Below are 21081 nucleotides of genomic sequence, written 5' to 3'. Positions count from 1 at the left end.
GAATGAGGCAAAGATGGAAGTTTTTTTTTCCATTATTTTACTTTAGCTTATCATAAGAATATAAATGATAGTAAAATTAGGCCATTCGGCCCATTAAGTCTACGCCATTCAATCATGGCTGATCTATCTCTCCCTCCTAACCCCATTATCCTGCTTTCTTCCTATAATCTCTGACACCCGTACTAATCAATAGCTTATGGTTTTAGTTAGTTCTGAATGTTGTGTAAATCAATGTTTCCCTAATTTCAAGTCATATCTTTTTTTGTTTTAGTTTTAGAGATACAACGTGGAAACAGGCCCTTTGGCCAATGGCCAATGACCAGTGATCCCCGCACATTAACACTATCCTGGGGTCAAGGAAAGAGTGTTCACGTCGTGGCCCTGTTTCCACCCATCTTTCCACCACTATGCACAAGAAGCGCAAGATGCGATTGTATGCAGCCTGCCAAGAAGTGTGTTCAGCTCCGGCTGAACAATTTCTAATCTTGTGATGTGGACTCGATAAGAAGAACACCATCCTACACACACTAGGGACAATTTAGACATACAGCAAGTCAATTGTCCTACATACCGGTACGACTTTGCAGTGTGGAAGGAAAACAAAGATCTCGGAGAAAACCCATGCAAGTCACGGGGAGAACGTACACACTCCGTACAGGCAGCACTCGTAGTCGGGATCTAACCCAAGGTAGCTACTCTACCGCTGTACCACTGTGGCCGCCCTACCCCTCACCTCCATTACCCTTGCCGACTCCCTACCCCAGTATAAATATTATTTTTCCTCACCATCTCCCACCACTCTTGTCACTCTACTCCTTTCAGTCCACCACCATACACTCATCTGTCCCCGATTCCCATATTTCTGTTTTGCTCCACTCCTTCCCGTCCCCAAACTACAATCACCCCTCACCTGAATCCACGTATCAACTTGCCTGGGTTTGCCCCATCGCTAGCTCACTTTTACAGCTTTCTCCCCCCCCCCCCATCTCCATTTGTCTGAAAAAGGTCCTCTATTCCATCCATAAATGTTGCCTGATCCATTGAGTTCCTCCAGTACTATGTTTTTGTTAAAGCTTTGCCCCACCAGTCAAAACCCTTCCGTGGCTGAACTACACCAACTGAGACCCAGTCACCACTGAGACCTCTTGTCTTAGTCATAGAGCGTGAAAACAGGCCCTTCCACCCAACTTTCCCACACTGACCAACATGATCCATCTACACTCGTCCCACCTGCCTGTGTTTGGCCCATATCCCTCTAAGCTGTCTAATTGTTTCTTAAATGTTGCAATAGTCCCCAACTACCTCCTCTGGCAGCTCATTCCATACACCCACCACCCTTTATCTGAAGAATTTACTGCTCAGATTCCAATTAATCTTTTCTCCTTCACCTTATACCTATGTCCTCTGGTTTTCGATTCCCCAACTCTGAACAAGAAACCTGATCTATTCCTCTTATGATTTTATACATCCCGGTAAGATCATCCTCATCCTCCTGCGCTCCAAGGAATAGAGTCCCAGCCTACTCAACCTGTCCCTAAAGCTCAGGACCCTCGAGTCCTAGCAACATCCTCATAAAGATTCTCTGTACCCTTTCCAACTTGCCAACATCTTTCCAATAACATTGTGCCCAGAACTGAACTGAACACAATACTCTGAAGAAGAGTCTCGACCCAAAACGTCACCCATTTCTTCTCTCCAGAGATGCTGCCTGGCCCGCTGAGTTACCCCAGCATTTTGTGACTACCTTCGATTTAACCCAGCATCCGCAGTTCTTTCCTACACAATTCTCCAAATGCGGCCTCATCAACGTCTTATATAACTACAACATGACCACACAACCTCTACTTAATACTATGACTGATGAAGGCCGATGTGCCAAAAGCCTTGATTCAAGTGTGGAGAAGGCAAATTAATTTGGCCGTCTATATCCAGACAGGGCACGTGAAGTGTACAGGGTCCCAGGTGCAGAAAGATGAACCCATCTTATCTGCATAAGAGTTTGCACTGCATTTTGAAACTCTATTTGTTAGTCCATATTTTTTATATTACTTACAAAAAAGTCTTTAAGGGAATGCTAAAGTCCATGTATTATGATTAACAAATTAATTGATCATTTAAATGTTGAAACAAATAAAACATTTGATTTAATAAACCAACCTTCAGTGTCAAAGCAAAGTGTATTAATGAAGCTCTTATGCCCATCAAGTTCCTGGAGTAACTGACCATTCATTTCATTCACATTTATATTCCAAACACGTATGATACAATCATAGCCTCCTGTTATTACGAGGTACTGTGCAAATGGATGATATTTTGCCGTATAGATAAATGAAGGATGTGGTAGCATTTTCTCAGCTGGATTCTCATATGTTTCTGTATTCCAAACCCTAGAAAAAGTATAACACAACAAAAAAGTTTGTTTAGTGTCTTTCCTAAATTGGTTCATTCAACATATTTCATTAACAGCCTGTACTTTAAATTCCTAAATCGAAACATAGAAAAATAGATGCAGGATTAGGCCATTCAGCCCTTTGAGCCATCACCGCCATTCAATATAATCACGGCTGATCATCAAAAATCAGTACCCAGTTCCTGCTTTTCCCCCAAATCCCTTGATTCCTATAGTCCTAAGAGCTAAATCTCTCTCTTGAAAACATCCAGTGAATTGGCCTCCACTGCCTTCTGTGGCAGAGAATTCCACAGATTTACAACTCTCTGGGTGAAAATGTTTTTCCTTATCTCAGTCCTAAATGGCCTACCCATTACTCTTAAACTGTGACCCCTGGTTCTGGATTCCCCCAACATTGGGAACATTTTTCCTGCATCTAGCTTGTCCAATCCTTTAAGGATTGTATATGTTTCTAAAAGATCTCCTCTCATTCTTCTAAATTCCAGTGAATAGAAGCCCAGTCGACCCATTCTTTCATCATATCAGTCCCGCCATTCCAGGAATTAACCTGGTGAACCTACGCTGCACTTCCTCAATAGCAAATATGGAAATCAAAATTGCACACAATACCTGCAGGTGTGGTCTCACCAGTGCCCTGTACAACTGCAGACCACCTTGTGTCTAAACTCAAATCCTCTCGCAATAATGGCCAACATACCATTAGCTTTCTTCACTGCCTGCTGTACCTGCATGCTTACTTTCAGTGACTGATGTACAAGCGCACCCAGGTCTCGTTGCACCTCCCTTTTCCTAAGATAACATCATTCAGATAATAATCTGCCTTCCTTTTCTTGTCACCAAATTCACTTTTCCACTGCGCTTGTCCGCGGCCGCCCTGCGATAACGACCGACGCCGCCATGCTGTAGAACTTGAAGGAGCCCAGCGGAGCGCGCAGCACGACTTGATCACGTGTTCAATGGCTTTAATCCAGAGCCGGGGGTGGGGGGCAGCTGGGCCAAGTAACTCGCAGCTTGTAGCTGCACGTTGAAAACTCTGCGCAGCTTGCTGCAATGAGCAAAGGCATTGTGACATCATCAGCTCGCTGCAGCACGTTAGTTTTTAAAAAGATGTCAGATTGGTGGGGGGAGGGGAAGGGGGAGAGAGAGAGAGGGAGGGGGGGGGGAGAGAGAGGGAGGGGGGGGGAGGGAGAGAGAGAGAGAGGGGGAGAGAGAGAGGGTGGCGAGAGAGAGAGGGAGGAGAGAGAGAGAGGGAGAGAGAGAGAGAGAGAGAGAGGGGGGGGGAGAGAGAGAGAGAGAGAGAGAGGAGAGGGGGGGAGGTAGAGAGAGAGAGGGGGGGAGGGAGAGAGAGAGAGAGGGGCAGTGCGGCAGCTTGCGGGTGCCCGATCTGAGGACGGTGAAAAGCAGCGGGGGGGACCAACCGATCGGGGGGGACCAGCGTGACAGAGCCGATCGGGACAGACGATCGGGTCGTCCCCTGTGACGGGTAGAGAGGAGATGGGAAAGAGGGAGGGAGGAGAGGGGACGAGGTGAGAAGAGGAGGGGGGGGGAGCCGGGCGAGTGAGTAGGCTGAAAAATGCAGAGAAAGAAGCCGCTTCTGACTCTCTGGAAACCCACGGCTGGAATGAGGAGGGGATGGGAGGGGCGGGGCTTCATGAGCTGCACGGGCAGTGAGGAGAAGGTTCAGCGCATGAGGCGCCGCTGACACCGAGATCTGCAGAAGAAAGATCCTATAGCTGAGCTGAGCTGTAGAATCTTTGTTCTGCAGAACTTTCTCGATCTTTCTGCGCCTTTTGAAGAACGGGGGGAGGTGGGGAGGTGAGTGGGCGAACGTATCTCATGGAAAACTGCGCATGCGCGTTGACAGCAGCTGCATTAATCCACAGCGGCGGGGCCAGGAGGCAGGTGGGCCACGATTGGTGGGCATGTGAGCATTGTGACGTCAGCAGCTGGCAAGCGGCGATTATTTTTTAAAAAGTGAGATTTCTGAAAACCTTTATTCAAAATCTGGGGAAATAATTGACCGAATTTAGAGAGGAGTTGCTTTCTGAAATCATGTTAAATCCCTACCGAAATATGTAAAAATCTCTGTGTTTTTGAGTCTGGTTTTCGAGGAAATACATTTCAAAGGCAAAATGACACACACTCACACAGTTTTAAAAGGATATAGATATGATATGAGAGCAGAGTCAACAAATGATATTTGATTGATCGGAGACACAAGGAATTGCAGATGTTGGAATCGTGCATTGAAAACTGTGCTAGAGCAGATCTGTGGTTCAGGCAGCATCTCTGGAGGACGTGGATAGGCAATTTTTCAAGTCAGCCCGAAACATTGCCTATTCATGTTCTCCAGAGTTGCTACTAACCCATCAAGTTACTCCAGCATTTTGTTTCCTATGTTTGATTGCTCAGAGTACTTTGAGGATGTATCGAGCAGATGAGAGGAAACTAACTGCTTCAGAAAGGAAAGGCAAAGAAGGTGGCAAATGACAATAACATATTGCAAATCAGCACATTTTCAATGATTATCACAATTTAAAAGGAAATCATGTTGAAATGAGCACTAACCTTACTGTCCCATCAGATGATGCAGAGAGGAGTGTTTTATCATTTTTTGACCAGCACAAAGAGTACACAATGTTGAAGTGCCCATTAAATTCTCCAAGTGGTTGTCCTGAAGGAATTTCATACACTACATAGTCCCAAAAAAGTATACTGATTAGTGCAGATGAAATATGTTACAAAACCTTTACAGTTAATCAATTTACAATTTCTAAAATAAATGATATTTTGCTGCCCTCTATTGGCATTAATGTTTTGTACAATTAATTTGATAAATAAAATTGATCAAAAAGGAAAAGGGCATTTTCTTCGTTTGGCCAAAATAGTATTTCATCTAATTATTCCTGTGGTTTATTTTTGATGCAGACTTTATGTTTTCATTACTTCCCTCAAACTTGCAATACTGCAAAACAATGTGGTCCAAAACATAAATACCTAATTCTGCTCTTTATTCCATACTAGACTAAGTCCCACCAATTCTAATATTGATGGCCAGTGGGGGAGGGGCTTTCTGGAGCGCTAGTATGGGTGTTGTGGGCTGAAGGGACTGGATTCCAGAGGGCTAGTATGGACATTGTGTGGCAGCTCAGTCACTCAAGCCTGATGAGTGCCAAATTCAAGTGCAGTTTCCGACCAATTCAAGCAGGGTGCAAGGCCACCAAATTCGTGCAGTTTCATGCCATTTCGAGCAGGGTGCAAGGCCACCAAATTCAAGTGCAGTTTCGTACCACTTCAAGCAGGGTGCAAGGCCACCAAATTCAAGTGCAGTTTCATACCATTTCATGCAGGGTGAAACCTCTCACAGCCGTAAGTGGTAGCGTTTTATCTAAAATCAATATGCAGTGTAAACAGGAAGTTGTCAAGTTTAGATTTTTAATCATGCTTTATTTCAAACCAACCACCACCACCAACCATTTGCTGTGCTTTATTTCGAACCAACCGCCACCAATAACCATTTGCTGTGCTTTATTTCGAACCAACCACCAGCAACAACCATTTGCTGTTCTTTATTTCGAACCAACCACCACCAACAACCATTTGCTGTGCTTTATTTCAAACCAACCACATTTTTATTTTTAAACCACATTAAGGGCACTCAAGGTCAGTAAAACGACACTCACAGTTTAGTAGACATGTGTTCAGTGTTATTCACAGCTCTGACTGAAAGACGTGACTCTCTTGCGCCCTCATCTTGCAGAGACTGACTGAGGCACTCAACACCTCCAGGTTTTATAGTCCCTCCAGAAGGTGCGTGGCCTTCAGGAGAGGGAATCTCAACATTCTTAAAACACTAATAACTCTTTTATTTTTCATCGATGGGAAAAAATCCTCTTGTCCTGCACAGCGGAGGGGGGCTCTGAGTATGATGGCCAAAAATCACAGCCGCAAGTGGCAGCGATTTTTCTAAATTTAATATACAGAACAACAGGAAGTGGTCAAGATCAGACTTTAAGTAGTATAGATAACTAATCTGTTTTCCTGAACCATATAAATTATTCCTTTCCAAATCTCATTTAATGAACACGTGCTGTGTATTGTTCTGCAATTCTTTATGTTTGCAGACTATGTACCTTGCAAAAAAGGATAGGCTGGGTTATCTAATACCCAGCCTTCATTTCCTATCCAAAAGGACCAGAAGTGCTCAAGAACAGTAATCTGATCGATCTTTTTCTTCCAGGTTGAGAGCATGGAAATGCACTGCAGCAAAAGTACATTCACACTTTCAAAGAGTTTTCAAAGGTGAGAGATCCAGGTAATGGGGTGAACTGACTTTGCACCATCACAGTCATTATTTGATTATTTTTTAATGAATTTCATGCTCTGATATATAGTTTATCAGTTAAGGCACTATGATGGGAATTTGTTGGTATCCATCTGAGACAACCTTCCTTTCAGGATTTATAGCACATTATAGGCAGTGACACCTTCCAACAACTGTTTTCATGATACTGGAGAATTTCATGCATCTCTGAAATATTAAAGCCATAAAAAGTGGCTTTAATAAAAGCACCTTAGGCCATATACTGCCATTCTTAACTACCTGAGATTTTGTAATACTTCTTGGCATTGAAAGCTATGTAGTGTTTTCAAATTGTTGATCGTTATCATTTATCACCGAAAACAGCATGACATTGGAAACATAATGTACATCATACATTAAGGATCTTTGCTTTTAGTTTATACACTCTTTCAAATCTCACCTACTATGAAATGACCATTCCTGTCAGCACATGATGCTGCCAAGCTTCTTCCATCATTAGAAAATGCTATAAAGAAGCACCCAATATGCCCTCCTCGAAACGATAGCAAAAGCTGGTTAGGAATACGGCAAACCTAAAAAGGGAGGGACTATAGTTAATTTTACATGTCATTATTGCCATTTAGAACATTTGCCTCTTGAACCAGAGCATTTTAAGAAGCTCTTTAACAGTGTTAAAACTAGATTAAATTAATAACAAACCAATGTTTATAAATACTTGGGGATCAGGGGGTGAGGAAATTCTGACTGGACAATAATGTAAAATGCAACTACAGTAAATCATCTTTTTTTTTTTTACCTGCCCAGGTAGTTTGGTCCATTTCAAAAGTTCCAACTTCTCAATATCTGACTTTGATGGAACACTTGACCGCTTCAACTCAGATTGGAGCTCATTATACGAAAGAGTGCCTTGTTCTTGCTGAAGAGCCATCATGGAACGTATAGAAGGATTCACCTATTTAGGAAATACCGATATTTAAGTAATGTTTTTAAAAATATATACATCCTTCACAATCTTCTCAAGGTGGCTTGTTACCAATGCAAAACTCCTAATTTATAGTAACTGGCAGTGATGGAAATTGAATGAGAATGACAGTTTCTTGATATCTCCGCATAGTAATGGCAACTGCTCTACTCAACCACTGAACTAACAAAGAGTGGTGATAGACAATCAAGTCCTGGAGCCATAGAGCTTGAAAACAGGCCTTTTGCCCCAACTTACCTACACCAACCAATATGTTTTCAAGAGAGATCTAGATTTAGCTCTTGGGGCTAAGGAATCAAGGGATATGGGGAAAAGCAGGAACGGGATACTGATTTTAAATGATCAGCCATGATCATATTGAATGGCGGTGCTGACTCGGAAGGCCGAATGGCATAGTCCTGCACCTTTTTTTCCTATGTCCCACCTACACTAGTCCCACGTGCCAGCGTTTCGCCCTCATCCCTCTGAACCTAACCCATCCATGTACTTATCTAAATTTTTCTTAAACGTTTCAATAGTACCTGCCCCAACTACCTCCTTTGGCTGCTCTGGTACCCACCACCCTTTGTGTAAAAAGTTACCCCTCAGGTTCCCATTAAATTTTTCCCCATCACCTTAAACATATGATCTCTGTTTCTTGATTCCCCTACTCTGTTCAAAATACTCTATGCGTTTACCTGATCAATGTCTCTCATGATTTTGTACACTTCTATGAGATCACCTTTCATCCTAATGTGCTCCAATGAATAAGTAAGTAAGTAAGTAATTTTATTGGCCAAGTATTCACATACAAGGAATTTGCCTTGGTGCTCTGCCCACAAGTAACATGACATACAGTGACAGTTACGAATGACTCAGAAATCACTAAACATTAATAATAAAAGATTAATGATAAAACACCATTGATAAAGCATATGAACCAACAAAATACCAGATCAAACATAGAAACATAGAAAATAGGTGCAGGAGTAGGCCATTCAGCCCTTCGAGCCTGCACCGCCATTCAATATGATCATGGCTGATCATCCAACTCAGTATCCTGTACCTGCCTTCTCTCCATACCCCCTGATCCCTTTAGCCACAAGGGCCACATTTAACTCCCTTTTAAATATAGCCAATGAACTGGCCTCAACTACCTTCTGTGGCAGAGAATTCCAGAGATTCACCACTCTCTGTGAAAAATGTTTTTCTCATCTTGGTCCTAAAAGATTTCCCCCTTATCCTTAAACTGTGACCCCTTGTTCTAGACTTCCCCAACATCGGGAACAATCTCCCTGCATCTAGCCTGTCCAACCCTTTAAAGGGAGGCTACAGATTTTTGGCTGTTGAGTAGAGCAACTACTCGTGGATAAAAACTGTTTTTATGTCTGGCTGTGGCAGCTTTGACAATCCGGAGTCGCCTTCCAGAGGGAAGTGATTCAAAGAGTTTTTGGCCAGGGTGAGAGGGGTCAGAGATGATCTTGCCCGCTTGCAGTGTAAAGTTTATCAATGGAGGGATGGTTTCAGCCAATAACCTTCTCTGCTGATCGGACGATTCGCTGCAGCCTCCAGGTGTCGTGCTTGGTGACTGAGCCAACCAGACCATGATGGAGAAAGTGAGAACAGACTCTATGATGGCCGTGTAGAATAGTCATAGTCTGCTTAACCTCTCCCTATAGCTCAGGCTCTCAAGCCCTGGCAATATCCTTATAAATCTTCTCTACACCCATTCCATCTTTCCTATAACATGGTGCCCAAAGCTTAACGCAATATTCTAAATGTTGCCTTCCCTGCATCTTATATAACTGCCAGATGACCTCCTACAACTCCCAAATACTCAAACAAGTCCTCCATGGCCTCTTCACTTCCAGACATCCAGTATGTCTTCATGGTCATAAAATCATGTGATAGTAGAATAAAGCCCCATCAATTCTACTCCGCCATGCAATCATGGCTGATCTATCTCTCCCTCCTAACCCCATTCTCCTGCCTTCTCCCCAACCTCTGACACCTGTACTAATCAAGTACAGTAATGAGGAAGGAGAATGTAAATCTCACAGATGTTAATGGTGTTTGTTCTTTTTGTTCTTTTCTTTTTTTGTTCTTTTTTCTTAATAGCTTGAATGTAGTAGTTTTATTTGAATTGTCTGTTTAGTTTATTTTATTGAATTTTGCATTTGTTAATGGTGAAGAATGGGGGGTAGGACTTGACAAGCATAGGCTTCTTCCTATCCCTTTTCGAACGAGTCTAATGTGTATTATTTTTAATTTATGTATGTACATATATGTAATGTATATGTGTATGTGTGTATATGTGTATATGTATGTATATATATATGTACATGTATATGTATGTATGTGTGTATGTATTTATGTATATATATATATATATGTATATATATAATTTTCCTTTTATTTATTCATTTTCATCTTTTCTTTTCTTCTTTTTTTTTTTAAATCGTTCGAAATAAAAGATATCATTCATTCATTCAATCAATAGGTACCCGGATGTGGCACCGACAGACAAGAAGCCGAAGCAAAGAAGTCGAAGCCAAAGAACCGAATGGAAACTAGGCCGAAATGCCAATAAGCCGAAAGAGACCAAAGACGAAACGCCGACTAACTGAAAGGATGGGACGCCTAAATGCAAACTAACAGAAAGGGCGGGATGCCTAAAAGCCAACGAACCAAAAAGCTGCATCGCCTAAAAGCAAACTTATCGAACGGCCGCTCTGTCGAAACGCCACCTACCCGATAGGCGGCGTCGCCTACAAGCCAAAGGACCGACTGCCGCTCAACAGAAAAGTCCAATAAGAGACATGACGTTGCCCGGGGGGGGGGGGGGGGGGGGGGGGGGGGATGTCAGCGATTGGTCCAGACCCCCCGCGTCCATCATGTAATGTATTCATGCATATGCATGTATATGCTAATGAGTTGGTGTTGTATATAAGTAGGGGATGTTGGGTAATAAATCTCTCTTGTGATCCAGGCAGCCTGCGTGTAAGTTGTTATTCATTCTGCTGTCCGGAATATGACAAAATTGGCGACAAGGATGGGATAGAATGTGTGAACTCATCCTTTAAATACAGTGCAGGACTGTTTTGCAACACTCAGGATTGTTTAACAGTTTAAACAGTAAATACGGAGTTGTGTCGCTGTTGTTTGCGTGCTGGACATGAGAGGCCTGCAGATCCTTCTATGCATGGGATTGTAGTTGAAAACAGCAACTGGATAAATCGGCAAGATTTTGTCAGGCTATCTCTATGTTGTGTCTACGTGGCAAGATGTCGTCCTTGGGAGTGTATAACATTTTAGACTGAGTTTTTTTGTTGAATTCCTCAAGCTGAATAGTTTTTGTACAGCTCAGTTTTAGGTGAATTGTTACACCAGAACAGACAAGGAATTTGGGGTTTATGAACGGACCTTTTATTTAAAAAAAAAGAGAACGACATGATGGCAGCAACGGACTACATTGGAAACCTTGGCACTTTTGAGAAGAGCCGTTCAGCTCCTTATGGAGAGAACAAACATGTTTTTCACGGCAAATAATATATTGGAGATTAGTAGTGAAGGAGAGATAGTGACTGAAACAAATAAGGCCGTTTACGAACGCATGAAAGCGATTCTGCTCACGGAGATCGGTCCTGAAGTGTACGGCACACTCGTGAATCTCCTTGCACCCTTAAAGGCAAAAGACGTGCCATTCAATGACATTATAAAGAAGTTGGAGGAGCACTTCAACCCAAAGCCTCTGGAAATTGCACAAAGCTATAAATTTGGCACTAGACACCAGAAGCAGAATGAGACAATCAATGAGTACATTGTTGCCTCAAAAAACTTAAGTTTACACTGTAACTTTGGAACCTTTCTTGAATGAGCACTACGCGACAGATTTGTTTGTGGTCTAGTGGATAAACAAATTCAGTCCAAACTGATGAACACTCCCGATCTCACATTCGAGAAAGCATGCAAGATTGCTACCACAATGGAGATGGCATCAAAGAATGCTTGCGAGTTTCGTCCACCACGAACTGCAGTGGCCGTTTACAGTCGCAAGGCTTTGCCTATGGCCAAACCAAGAGGCGCTAAGCCAAAACCGAAGTATGGCGGGGAGCCGAGTACAGCCAGTTGTTATCATTGCAACGGTAATCACTCATTCCAATTTTGTCAGTTCAAAATGGCCAAGTGCTATAACTGCCAGAAGAAAGGCCATATCGCCTCAGCATGTCGGGCCAAGCTTAAAACAGGAAACCAACAATCTGCGGGAATCAAGCAACGACACCGGAGAGGAGTTCACAACTTGGAGGTGAACCCAGATGTAAATGAACTTGGGTTGTACAACATTTATGCAACCAACATCGATAAGCCTACAACCAGCCAAGGCAAGGACTTTCGAACTAAACTATTGATTAATGAACAGTTAATCGACACGTGTATTGACACGGCAGCAGATTGTTCGGTCATGAGCAAAGACCTGTACGAAACAAAGTTCCCACAGATACCATTGTTTGAGAGTAAGGTCAAGCTGAGAACCTACTCGGGCAAAGTTTTGGCGACTTGTGGACAAATTAACTGTTCAGCATAATGGTCAGTCAGTAACACTGCCCACATAGTAGCCAGCTACAGAAATAAACCAACCCTCCTTGTAAAGGATTGGCTGAGTAGAATAGAATTAGACTGGAAGAACATTTTCAGCGTCAATTTGTCCAAATCACGTTTTGAAAACGTCATAAGCAAACATGCAAACATTTTTGTTGACAGTTACACGGGAATAACAGGGTACTCTGCACACATTCGACTTAAGCAATATGTGAGGCCTGTGTATTGTCGACCAAGACCTGTACCCTATGCACTAAAGCAACAAGTGGAGGTAGAACTCGATAGACTAGAGCGTAATGGAGTACTTGTGAAGACAGACCAGAGTAACTGGGCAACGCCAATTGTGGCTGTACCCAAGGCTGATAAAACTGTTCGACTATGTGGTGATTACAAAATCACAATCAACCAAGCCATTGATGACGAACAATATCCGTTACCAACCTCGCAAGGTCTGTATGCAAAACTTAGCGGAGCAAGAGTCTTCACTAAACTGGATTTGTCTCACGCTTAGGCCCAACTCAATGTCGATAAGGAAAGTCAGCAGTACTTGACTATCAACACACATAAGGGCGTATTCATATTCAAAGCTGCCCTATGGTGTGAAATCCACCCCGAAAATTTTCCAATCTGTCATGGACAAAATATTACAAGGCATTCCGCACTGTGTGTGCAACCAGGATGACCTATTGATATTCACAGAGGGCATGGCAGAACATCTGGAAATCCTCAAGCAAGTTTTCACACGACTGAACTGCCACAATGTCAAACTGCGTCAAAGTAAATGTGCATTTGCACAGTCAGAGGTGGTCTACCTTGGACTCAAAGTAGACGCCAACGGACTTCGCCCTGTGAAGGCGAAAGTTGAAGCAATAGTGAATGCTCCAAAACCCAACAATGTGTCAGAGCTACGATCATTCCTTGGGATGGTGCAGTTCTATGCACGATTCCTTCCAGATTTAGCAACTGTGCTAAAGCCACTGTTACAAAAAGGTGTGAAATGGCCTGGGGAAAGGAACAGCAACGCGCATTTGACATCTGCAAGGAAAACTTGACAAGTGACAAACTTCTTGTCCACTATGATACGACACGCGAGATGAAACTTGCTTGTGATGCTTCAAGTTATGGTGTAGGTGCAGTGATCTCCCACGTAATGAATGACGGTCAGGAAAAGCCTATTGCTTTTGCATCCCGCACCCTGTCATCGAGTGAACGCAACTATGCGCAGATAGAAAAGGAAGCACTCAGCATCGTGTTCGGAATCAAGAAATTCCATCAGTTTCTTCTCGGCAGACCATTCATCCTGGTGACTGATCATAAGCCACTATTAGTGATACTTGGTCCCAAGTCAGCTATACCTTCCATGGCGGCATCAAAGATGCAGATCTGGCCAATTTTGCTGTTCCAGTATGACTACAAGGTGGAGAATAGAAGCTCCAAGTGCAACGCAGTTGCAGATGCGTTGTCCCGGTTGCCCCATGAGAACTCTGACTTGGGAAGTGAGAACTCAATCTACACACTGCAAGTTGTAGATGAAGACTTTCCATTGACTGCAACAGAAATTGCAGCAGAAACAAAGAAAGACAATGTGCTGAAGTGGGTTTAAGAACAGATATTGAATCATCCATTCAATATGAAATCGATAGTGGATTGAACTCAGTTCTGAACTCAGAGCTGAAGCCTTTCCATAATCGACGCCATGAATTATCATGTGAGCAGGGATGCGTTAAGTGGGGTTACAGAGTGGTTGTACCAGTCTTTGAGAAACAAAATTATGAACGAACTTCATGCCAAACATCCTGGCATAGTAAGCATGAAGTCAATTGCCAGAAGTTTTGTGTATTGGCCTGGTATTGACAGTGACATCGAGTCACTGGTGAGCAAATGTAGCGTCTGCCAAAATTGCCAGAGTAAACCACCAAAAACAGCACTGCAACCCTGGTCATGGCCAAGTAGACCTTTTCAGAGAGTTCATGTAGATTTTTGCGTAAAGGGTAATGATCACTTTCTGGTACTGGTAGATAGTCATTCCAAATGGATTGAGGTTAAACATCTGGAGGTCAAGCACTACTACTGAGCGTACCATAGATGAGTTGAGATCAATTTTTACATGCCATGGTTTACCGGAAGAACTTGTTTCTGATAACGGGCCTCAGTTTCGTTCAGAACAGTTCAAAGAGTTCATGCAGTGAAATGGTGTAAAACACACACTTGTTCCCCCATACCATCCAGCCTCTAACGGGGCGGCAGAAAGGTCTGTTAGAGTTGTCGAAGACAACTTTGTGTCTTTTCTTTGGTGTGACAGTGGTCTCATTTCATCGGCTTCGTGCACTGTGCGCCCAGAAGAGACGCTGTACATGCCGCTTGCATCTATTCAAACAAGTGCGTTCAAATTGAATTCTCACATCTTTGCGAGGGAGGGATGGAATGGATGTAATCAGCAGCTAAAACAAAGGCCGCTAGGACAGGGAAATAATGCCACCAGTTAATTAACCATGTTCCCGAATGTAAGAACGATTTATACGTGTAATACATGAGATACATTTATACATGGTTAATTAACTGGTGTATATCATGTATTACATGTATAAATCATTCTTACATTCCCCGCCCCAAACCCTACAAGAATATTTTACTTACAAATGTAATCAAAATCTTTTGTAAATTGATCTCTCATTTCCACTGCTGAAAGGAATTAATTTCTATACACGTCAGGATTTAAATTAACAAATCCAATAACACAATACCAATCTTTAATTCAGATTGACAAAAGTCTGAGAATTTTATTGTGGAGTTAAAATAATTCTTTAATTTACAGATCTTTTTCTATTGAAAGCTACTTGAAAAAAATCAGTAACTTTGTTGTGCAAAGCTATGAAGTTTCTTGAATTAGGACTCACATTTTGAGGTAGCCTTAAGCCTTTCACTGTCACATACAAAGTTGAAGGGTAACGGTCCCAAGGGCGTTTTTTCCACCATTCAAATACATCAATGGAATTTGATAGTTTCTTGACCTTCAAAGGTGGATAATACAACTGTAGGCGGAGTTTTCCATCAATATTCAACACCCCATTCGCACCCACCAGCTACATAAAACAAGAGAAAAATTTAGGATATACCAACTAAATCAGCTGTATTGCTAGCATTCCCCAGGAAAAAAAAGCCTATTATTATAGGAATAAACAACCAAGGCCAGAGAGCACGTCTCACCAGGAAGTCCTTCAGTATCCAGGATGACCAATTTCAAAATAAGGGAGAAAAAGGCCACATACAAACTGGAGGAACAGCACCTCATAATCCTACACACTTTTTTCCCATGCCCCCCAAAACAATGCACTCACATTTCTCCCATTCCTCCAGTCACCCAGCATCTTCCCTCTTGTATGCCCTTCTCCAATCCCATGAATGAGTCATACATTCCCCTTTTATCCTGCTCTTTCCCCTTCCATATCATTTCCCACTCCCTCTGGCCTTATCTTTCACTACTCCTTCCTGCCACTAAATTTTATCTCTTTTTCACCTTTGTGAACCCTCTGCCAATGAGTTAATTCCCTTCCCTTCACCTGTATCTATCCATCACTTGGATTTGCCCTACCCACTCTTTTTTTCCACTTTCTCTTTCCTACTCCACTCAATCTGAAGAAGCATCCCAACTCACAGCGTCGCCTGTCCATACGCATCCTAGATGGTGCCTGACCAGCCAAGCACCTCCAGCCCCGGTTTTGACAATAAGTGAACAGGAATTCAGATTCATTTTATTAACATGTACACCAGGGTGCAATGAAATTCCTTGCACAAAGCTCAGAGCAATCAGTATACATATTACAAATACAAAACAATACAATAAATGCCAAACAGCAGAATTGAGCAAAGATTGCAGTGTAATATAAAGTAATGCAGAAAAAAATAGAAAAAAATGCCACGATGCAGAATTGTCACAACAAAGAAGAATTACAAACAATAGACAATATGTGCAGGAGTAGGCCATTTGGCCCTTCGAGCCAGCACCGCCATTCAATGCGGTCATGGTTGATCATCCCCAATCAGTACCCCGTTCCTGCCTTCTCCCCATATCCCCTCACTCCGCTATTTTTAAGGGCCCTATCTAGCTCTCTCTTGAAAACATCCAGAGAACCTGCCTCCACCTGTCTGAGGCAGAGAATTCCACACTCACCAAAAAGTGTTTCCTTGTCTCCGTTCTAAATGGCTTACTCCTTATTTTTAAACTGTGGACCCTAGTTCTGGACTCCCCCAATATCGGGAACATGTTTCCTGCCTCTAGCGTGTCCAAGCCCTTAACAATCTTATATGTTTCAATGAGATATCCTGTCATCCTTCTAAACTCCAGAGTGTACAAGTCCAGCTGCCCCATTCTCTCAGCATATGACAATCCCGCCATCCCGGGAATTAACCTTGTAAACCTACGCTGCACTCCCTCAATAGCAAGAATATCCTTCCTCAAATTAGGGGACCAAAACTGCACACAATGCTCCAGGTGTGGTCTCACTAGGGCTCGGTACAACTGCAGAAGGACCTCTTTGCTCCTATATTCGATTCCTCTTGTTATGAAGGCCAACATGCCATTCGCTTTCTTCACTGCCTGTTGTACCTGCATGCTTACTTTCATAGACTGATGATCAAGGACCCCCAGATCCCGTTGTACTTCCCCTTTTCCCACTTGACGCCATTTAGATATTAATCTGCCTTACTGTTTTTTGCTACCAAAGTGGATAACCTCACATTTATCCACATTAAACTACATCTGCCATGCATCTGCCCACTCCCCCAACCTGTCCAAATCACCCTGCATTCTCATAGCATCCTCCTCACAGTTCACACTGCCACCCAGCTTTGTGTCATCTGCAAATTTGCTAAGTTACTTTGAATCCCTTCATCCAAATCAATGATGTATATTGTAAATAGCTACGGTCCCAGCACCGATCCTTGCGGTACCCCACTAGTCACTGCCTGCCATTCTGAAAGGGACCCGTTAATCCCTACTCTTTGTTTCCTGTCTGCCAACCACTTCTCTATTCATGTCAGCATTCTACCCCCAATACCATGTGCCTAATTTTGCCCACTAATCTCCTATGTGGGATTGCTTTCTGAAAGTCCAGGTACACTACATCCACTGGCTCTCCCGTGTCCATTTTCCTAGTTACAGCTTCAAAAAATTCCACATTATTATTAGTCAAGCATGATTTCATCTTCGTAAATCCATGCTGACTCGGATCGATCCTGTTATTGCTATCCAAATGTTCGGCCATCTCATCTTTTATAATTGACTCCAGTATCTTCCCCACCACCGATGTCAGGCTCACTGGTCTATAATTCCCTGTTTTCTATCTCCCGCCTTTCTTAAAAAGTGGGATAACATTAGCTACCCTCCAATCCACAGGAACTGATCCTGAGTCTATAGAACATTGGAAAATTATCACCCATGCATCCACGATTTCTAGAGCCACTTCCTTAAGTACCCTGGGATGCAGACCATCAGGCCCTGGGGATTTATCAGTCTTCAGTCCCATCAGCCTATCCAGCACCATTTCCTGCCTAATGTGGATTTCCTCAGTTCCTCCGTCACCCCAGGTCTTCTGGCCACTACTATTTCAGGAAGATTGTTTGTGTCCTCCTTAGTGAAGACACATCCAAAGTACCTGTTCAACTCATCTGCCATTTCCTTGATCCCCATAATAGTGCCACAGCACCTCCAGGAAGGGAGTTTGGTTATAAGATCAAATGTCTCATTGCCATAGGGAAGATTCTTACATTTGGATACTCCGGCTTTCATGTTCCTGTATCCCCTCCCAGAAGGTAGAAGGAATGGCTTAGCATGGAAGGCATCCTTGACAATACTTCCAGCCTTCCTGATGCCTTTTCACCGTGAAGATGGACTGAATTGAGGGAAGTGACGAGGCTTTGTTAGACTGAGCAGTACTCACCACTCTCAGGTGGTCATGAGCACAACAGTTGCCATGCCAGGCTCAGTTGCATGCACAGCTGCAATACTTTTTTTTGTCTGCCGGTAGAAATGATAGAGAATCGTCGTTGGCATACTGAATCTTCGACGCCCAAGCAAATAAATACTTTGATGAACTTTCTTGATCAACTCGTCAACGTGAAGGTGCCAGGTTAGGTTGGTGATGATGCCAAGGAACTTGAAGCTGTCAACAATCTCTGTTGCAGCTCTGATGATGGACAGAGTTGTATTCATCCTGCTCCCCAACTTCCTTAAGCTACCAACCAGTTTTTTTGTATTGCTGGCGTAAAGGCTAGTAAACCGTAAGTTGCTGTTCTGAACTGATACTATGACACAAGGTTCCCCATCTTTTTCCTCTACTCCACCTCATCACCGTTGTTGATCGGGACAATGAGAGTTATATAATCGGCAAACTTAAAGATTGAATTGGCACTATAATTAGCCACACTGACATGAGCAAGGAACTGTGCACAACATGCTAAATGACATCAATGTTGAGGGTCAGGCTGGAGGAAATGTTATTACAAATTCTAAATGATTGAGGTCTGCTGATGAGGATGTCCAAAAGCCAGTTGCAGATGGAAGAACTAAGGCCAAGGTCCAACAGTTTAGAAATAGGCCTGTTCAGCATTATGGCATTGATTGCTGAGCAGTAGACAATTAATAGCATTTTGACATTAGCGCTCATAGTCAATTGCTTGAGAGATCAACACAGTGCAACAGAGGGTATTGACCTACTCCATTGACCTACTTTTACTGTGTGCAAAATAAAGGTGTTCCAAAGAATGCAACAGATATGGCCCATTATCAATCTTTCAAAGCATTTCATTATGATCAAGACAAGAGCAAGTGGGCTGGTTTCATTGCTACTGCCCAGTAGACTGGTAGTTTTGTCCTTCGTCTGACCTTAGGCTTTACTGAAAAACAAACTATGCAACCTTGGACAAGATAACCAATACCCTTTCAGCCAATTAATCAATCTGGTTTAAGATTCATTTGAAGGTGACAAAGGGAATTTATGCTGGATATGAGATGCTGTTTCCTCTGAGGCCTCCCCAGTGAATGGCAGAAATTCTTCCAACATCCTCCACACGTCTTTTGCCCATAGGCTGTGGGCCGAGGAGCTTTATTCCAGTGTTTCGTGACCCAAGTCACAGAAGTACATGAAATTTTCACATGTTGGGTAAAAATATATATAAATCACCCCTGAAACTCATCATGAACAAGACTTGCACATTTTTATTAAATTAGAGAAAAAACCAGTTGGCCAACAACGCGCTTTGCTTCAGGTTAGCACAGAACATGGCTGAGAAGACTTCACTGATGCCTGTTTTACTGGATTCCGATGAAGGTTCTTTCTAGTTCTGTGGAATACATGTCGTGGAAACTTGCAGCAGGGTAATTGAATTTAGTGAGAAAAGCATTAAGAAGTCTGAAGAATGTGCAGCTAAGTGGATAAAAGTGGAAGAAAGTCTTAAAAGCAAAGTCCCTGCTGAGATGCTGCAACACAAAGTTGTGAAACCAATTAAACTTTGTGAATCAACTCAAACTGAAAAGTAAGATCTAAAGTCTGAATTTATGAAAATTAATCTGTATGGACTCTAATTAATTTAATTGCACCCTTTTATAATGTGAAAAAATGAGATTTGGAGGCTGTACATTCACTCACTCATTCATTCACTCACTCATTCATCCCTTCATTCATTCACATTCCTTTACTCACTCGTTCCCTCACTCGTTCCCTCACTCGTTCCCTCACTCACTCACTCACTCATTCATTCACTCACTCATTAAGTTGAGGACCTAAACCATGTGTATCCATAACATAAGGTAAATTAAACATTTTCACTAATGCCAGCTTTTGTAGTCTAATAAGTCTTTAACATCTAAGCTCGGAGGTGCCTGCGATAACTTACCGGGGAAAAAGTGCTCCGGTCGCGGGGCCTATGTACTTAACATAGTGAAGCAGTGGTCTAAATTAAGAAGTGGCCAATTCGCGAACGCGGAGCCGCGGATCATCTCCGCGGGCGGTGGGGGGAGGGGGGAGGCTGTACATAGTGGTTGTATATAGTGCCGTCCGTAGCGGCCATTTCCAGGCCCCGACCACGGGAGAAAAATTGAGTAACATTCATTGCACTTTATAGGCTGCCATTGGAGTGAGAAATGGTCAGAAATGGCTGATGTTTATTTAGAACTGAATTGGTGTATGTGAACTTGAACTAATTTATCTATGGTAGTAAGTATTATTCTCATTAACATTAAGAAGAAGTTGAAATGTTATGAACTGAAGTCCATGCACAATTAATGACTATCAGATGTTTTTTTTTGTAGCCTCTGCCCGACGCTCCACGTGAACTTGAACTCACTTATCAATGGACTTATCAAAACTTATCAAAAGACTTGGAATCTGATGAAGAACATTCAGATGACGATCAGATGTAATGTAAACAAATAAATTGGGGAAAATAAATTATTATATAAAGTTTTATTTTAGTGTCGATCGTTTCACTGTTTATTTGGTCACATTATTTAACAATGAGTGAATTACTTACGATAATGGCGGCTGGTGAATGACAGTGCAACAGCCCACCCATCCACACATACATACACACATCCACACACACATCGATCCGTACGCACACTTCCATGCATGCACACTCACACATACACATGCACACATACATCCGCACACACACACACATCCATGTACACGCAGACATACATGTGCACATCCATGCACACATACATCCACACACACATTGACACATCCATCCATTCACATACATCCATCCACACATACATATACACTT

The 21081-nt window shown here is 42.7% G+C and overlaps 1 protein-coding gene across 2 annotated transcripts in view; it reads right to left on the bottom strand.

The window, feature by feature from the left end:
• ahi1 (Abelson helper integration site 1) overlaps positions 1-21081 on the bottom strand; it is a 210924-nt gene that overhangs the window by 142701 nt on the left and 47142 nt on the right. Inside the window, exons 9-13 of one of the 2 annotated variants that reach the window (XM_055635949.1) lie at positions 15192-15377; positions 7531-7686; positions 7174-7306; positions 4979-5102; positions 2158-2387 (exon numbers count right to left, since the gene is read on the bottom strand). In XM_055635949.1, coding sequence (XP_055491924.1) covers positions 2158-2387; positions 4979-5102; positions 7174-7306; positions 7531-7686; positions 15192-15377 — 829 coding nt within the window. The remainder of the gene's footprint in view (positions 1-2157; positions 2388-4978; positions 5103-7173; positions 7307-7530; positions 7687-15191; positions 15378-21081) is intronic. The other variant, XM_055635950.1, reaches the window with a different exon arrangement.

This window comes from Leucoraja erinacea, chromosome 5 (genome assembly GCF_028641065.1).
Source record: "Leucoraja erinacea ecotype New England chromosome 5, Leri_hhj_1, whole genome shotgun sequence".
NCBI lineage: Eukaryota > Metazoa > Chordata > Chondrichthyes > Rajiformes > Rajidae > Leucoraja > Leucoraja erinaceus.
The sequence above is the reverse complement of the archived record's forward strand: the minus strand, read 5'-3'. Positions and strand labels throughout refer to the sequence as shown.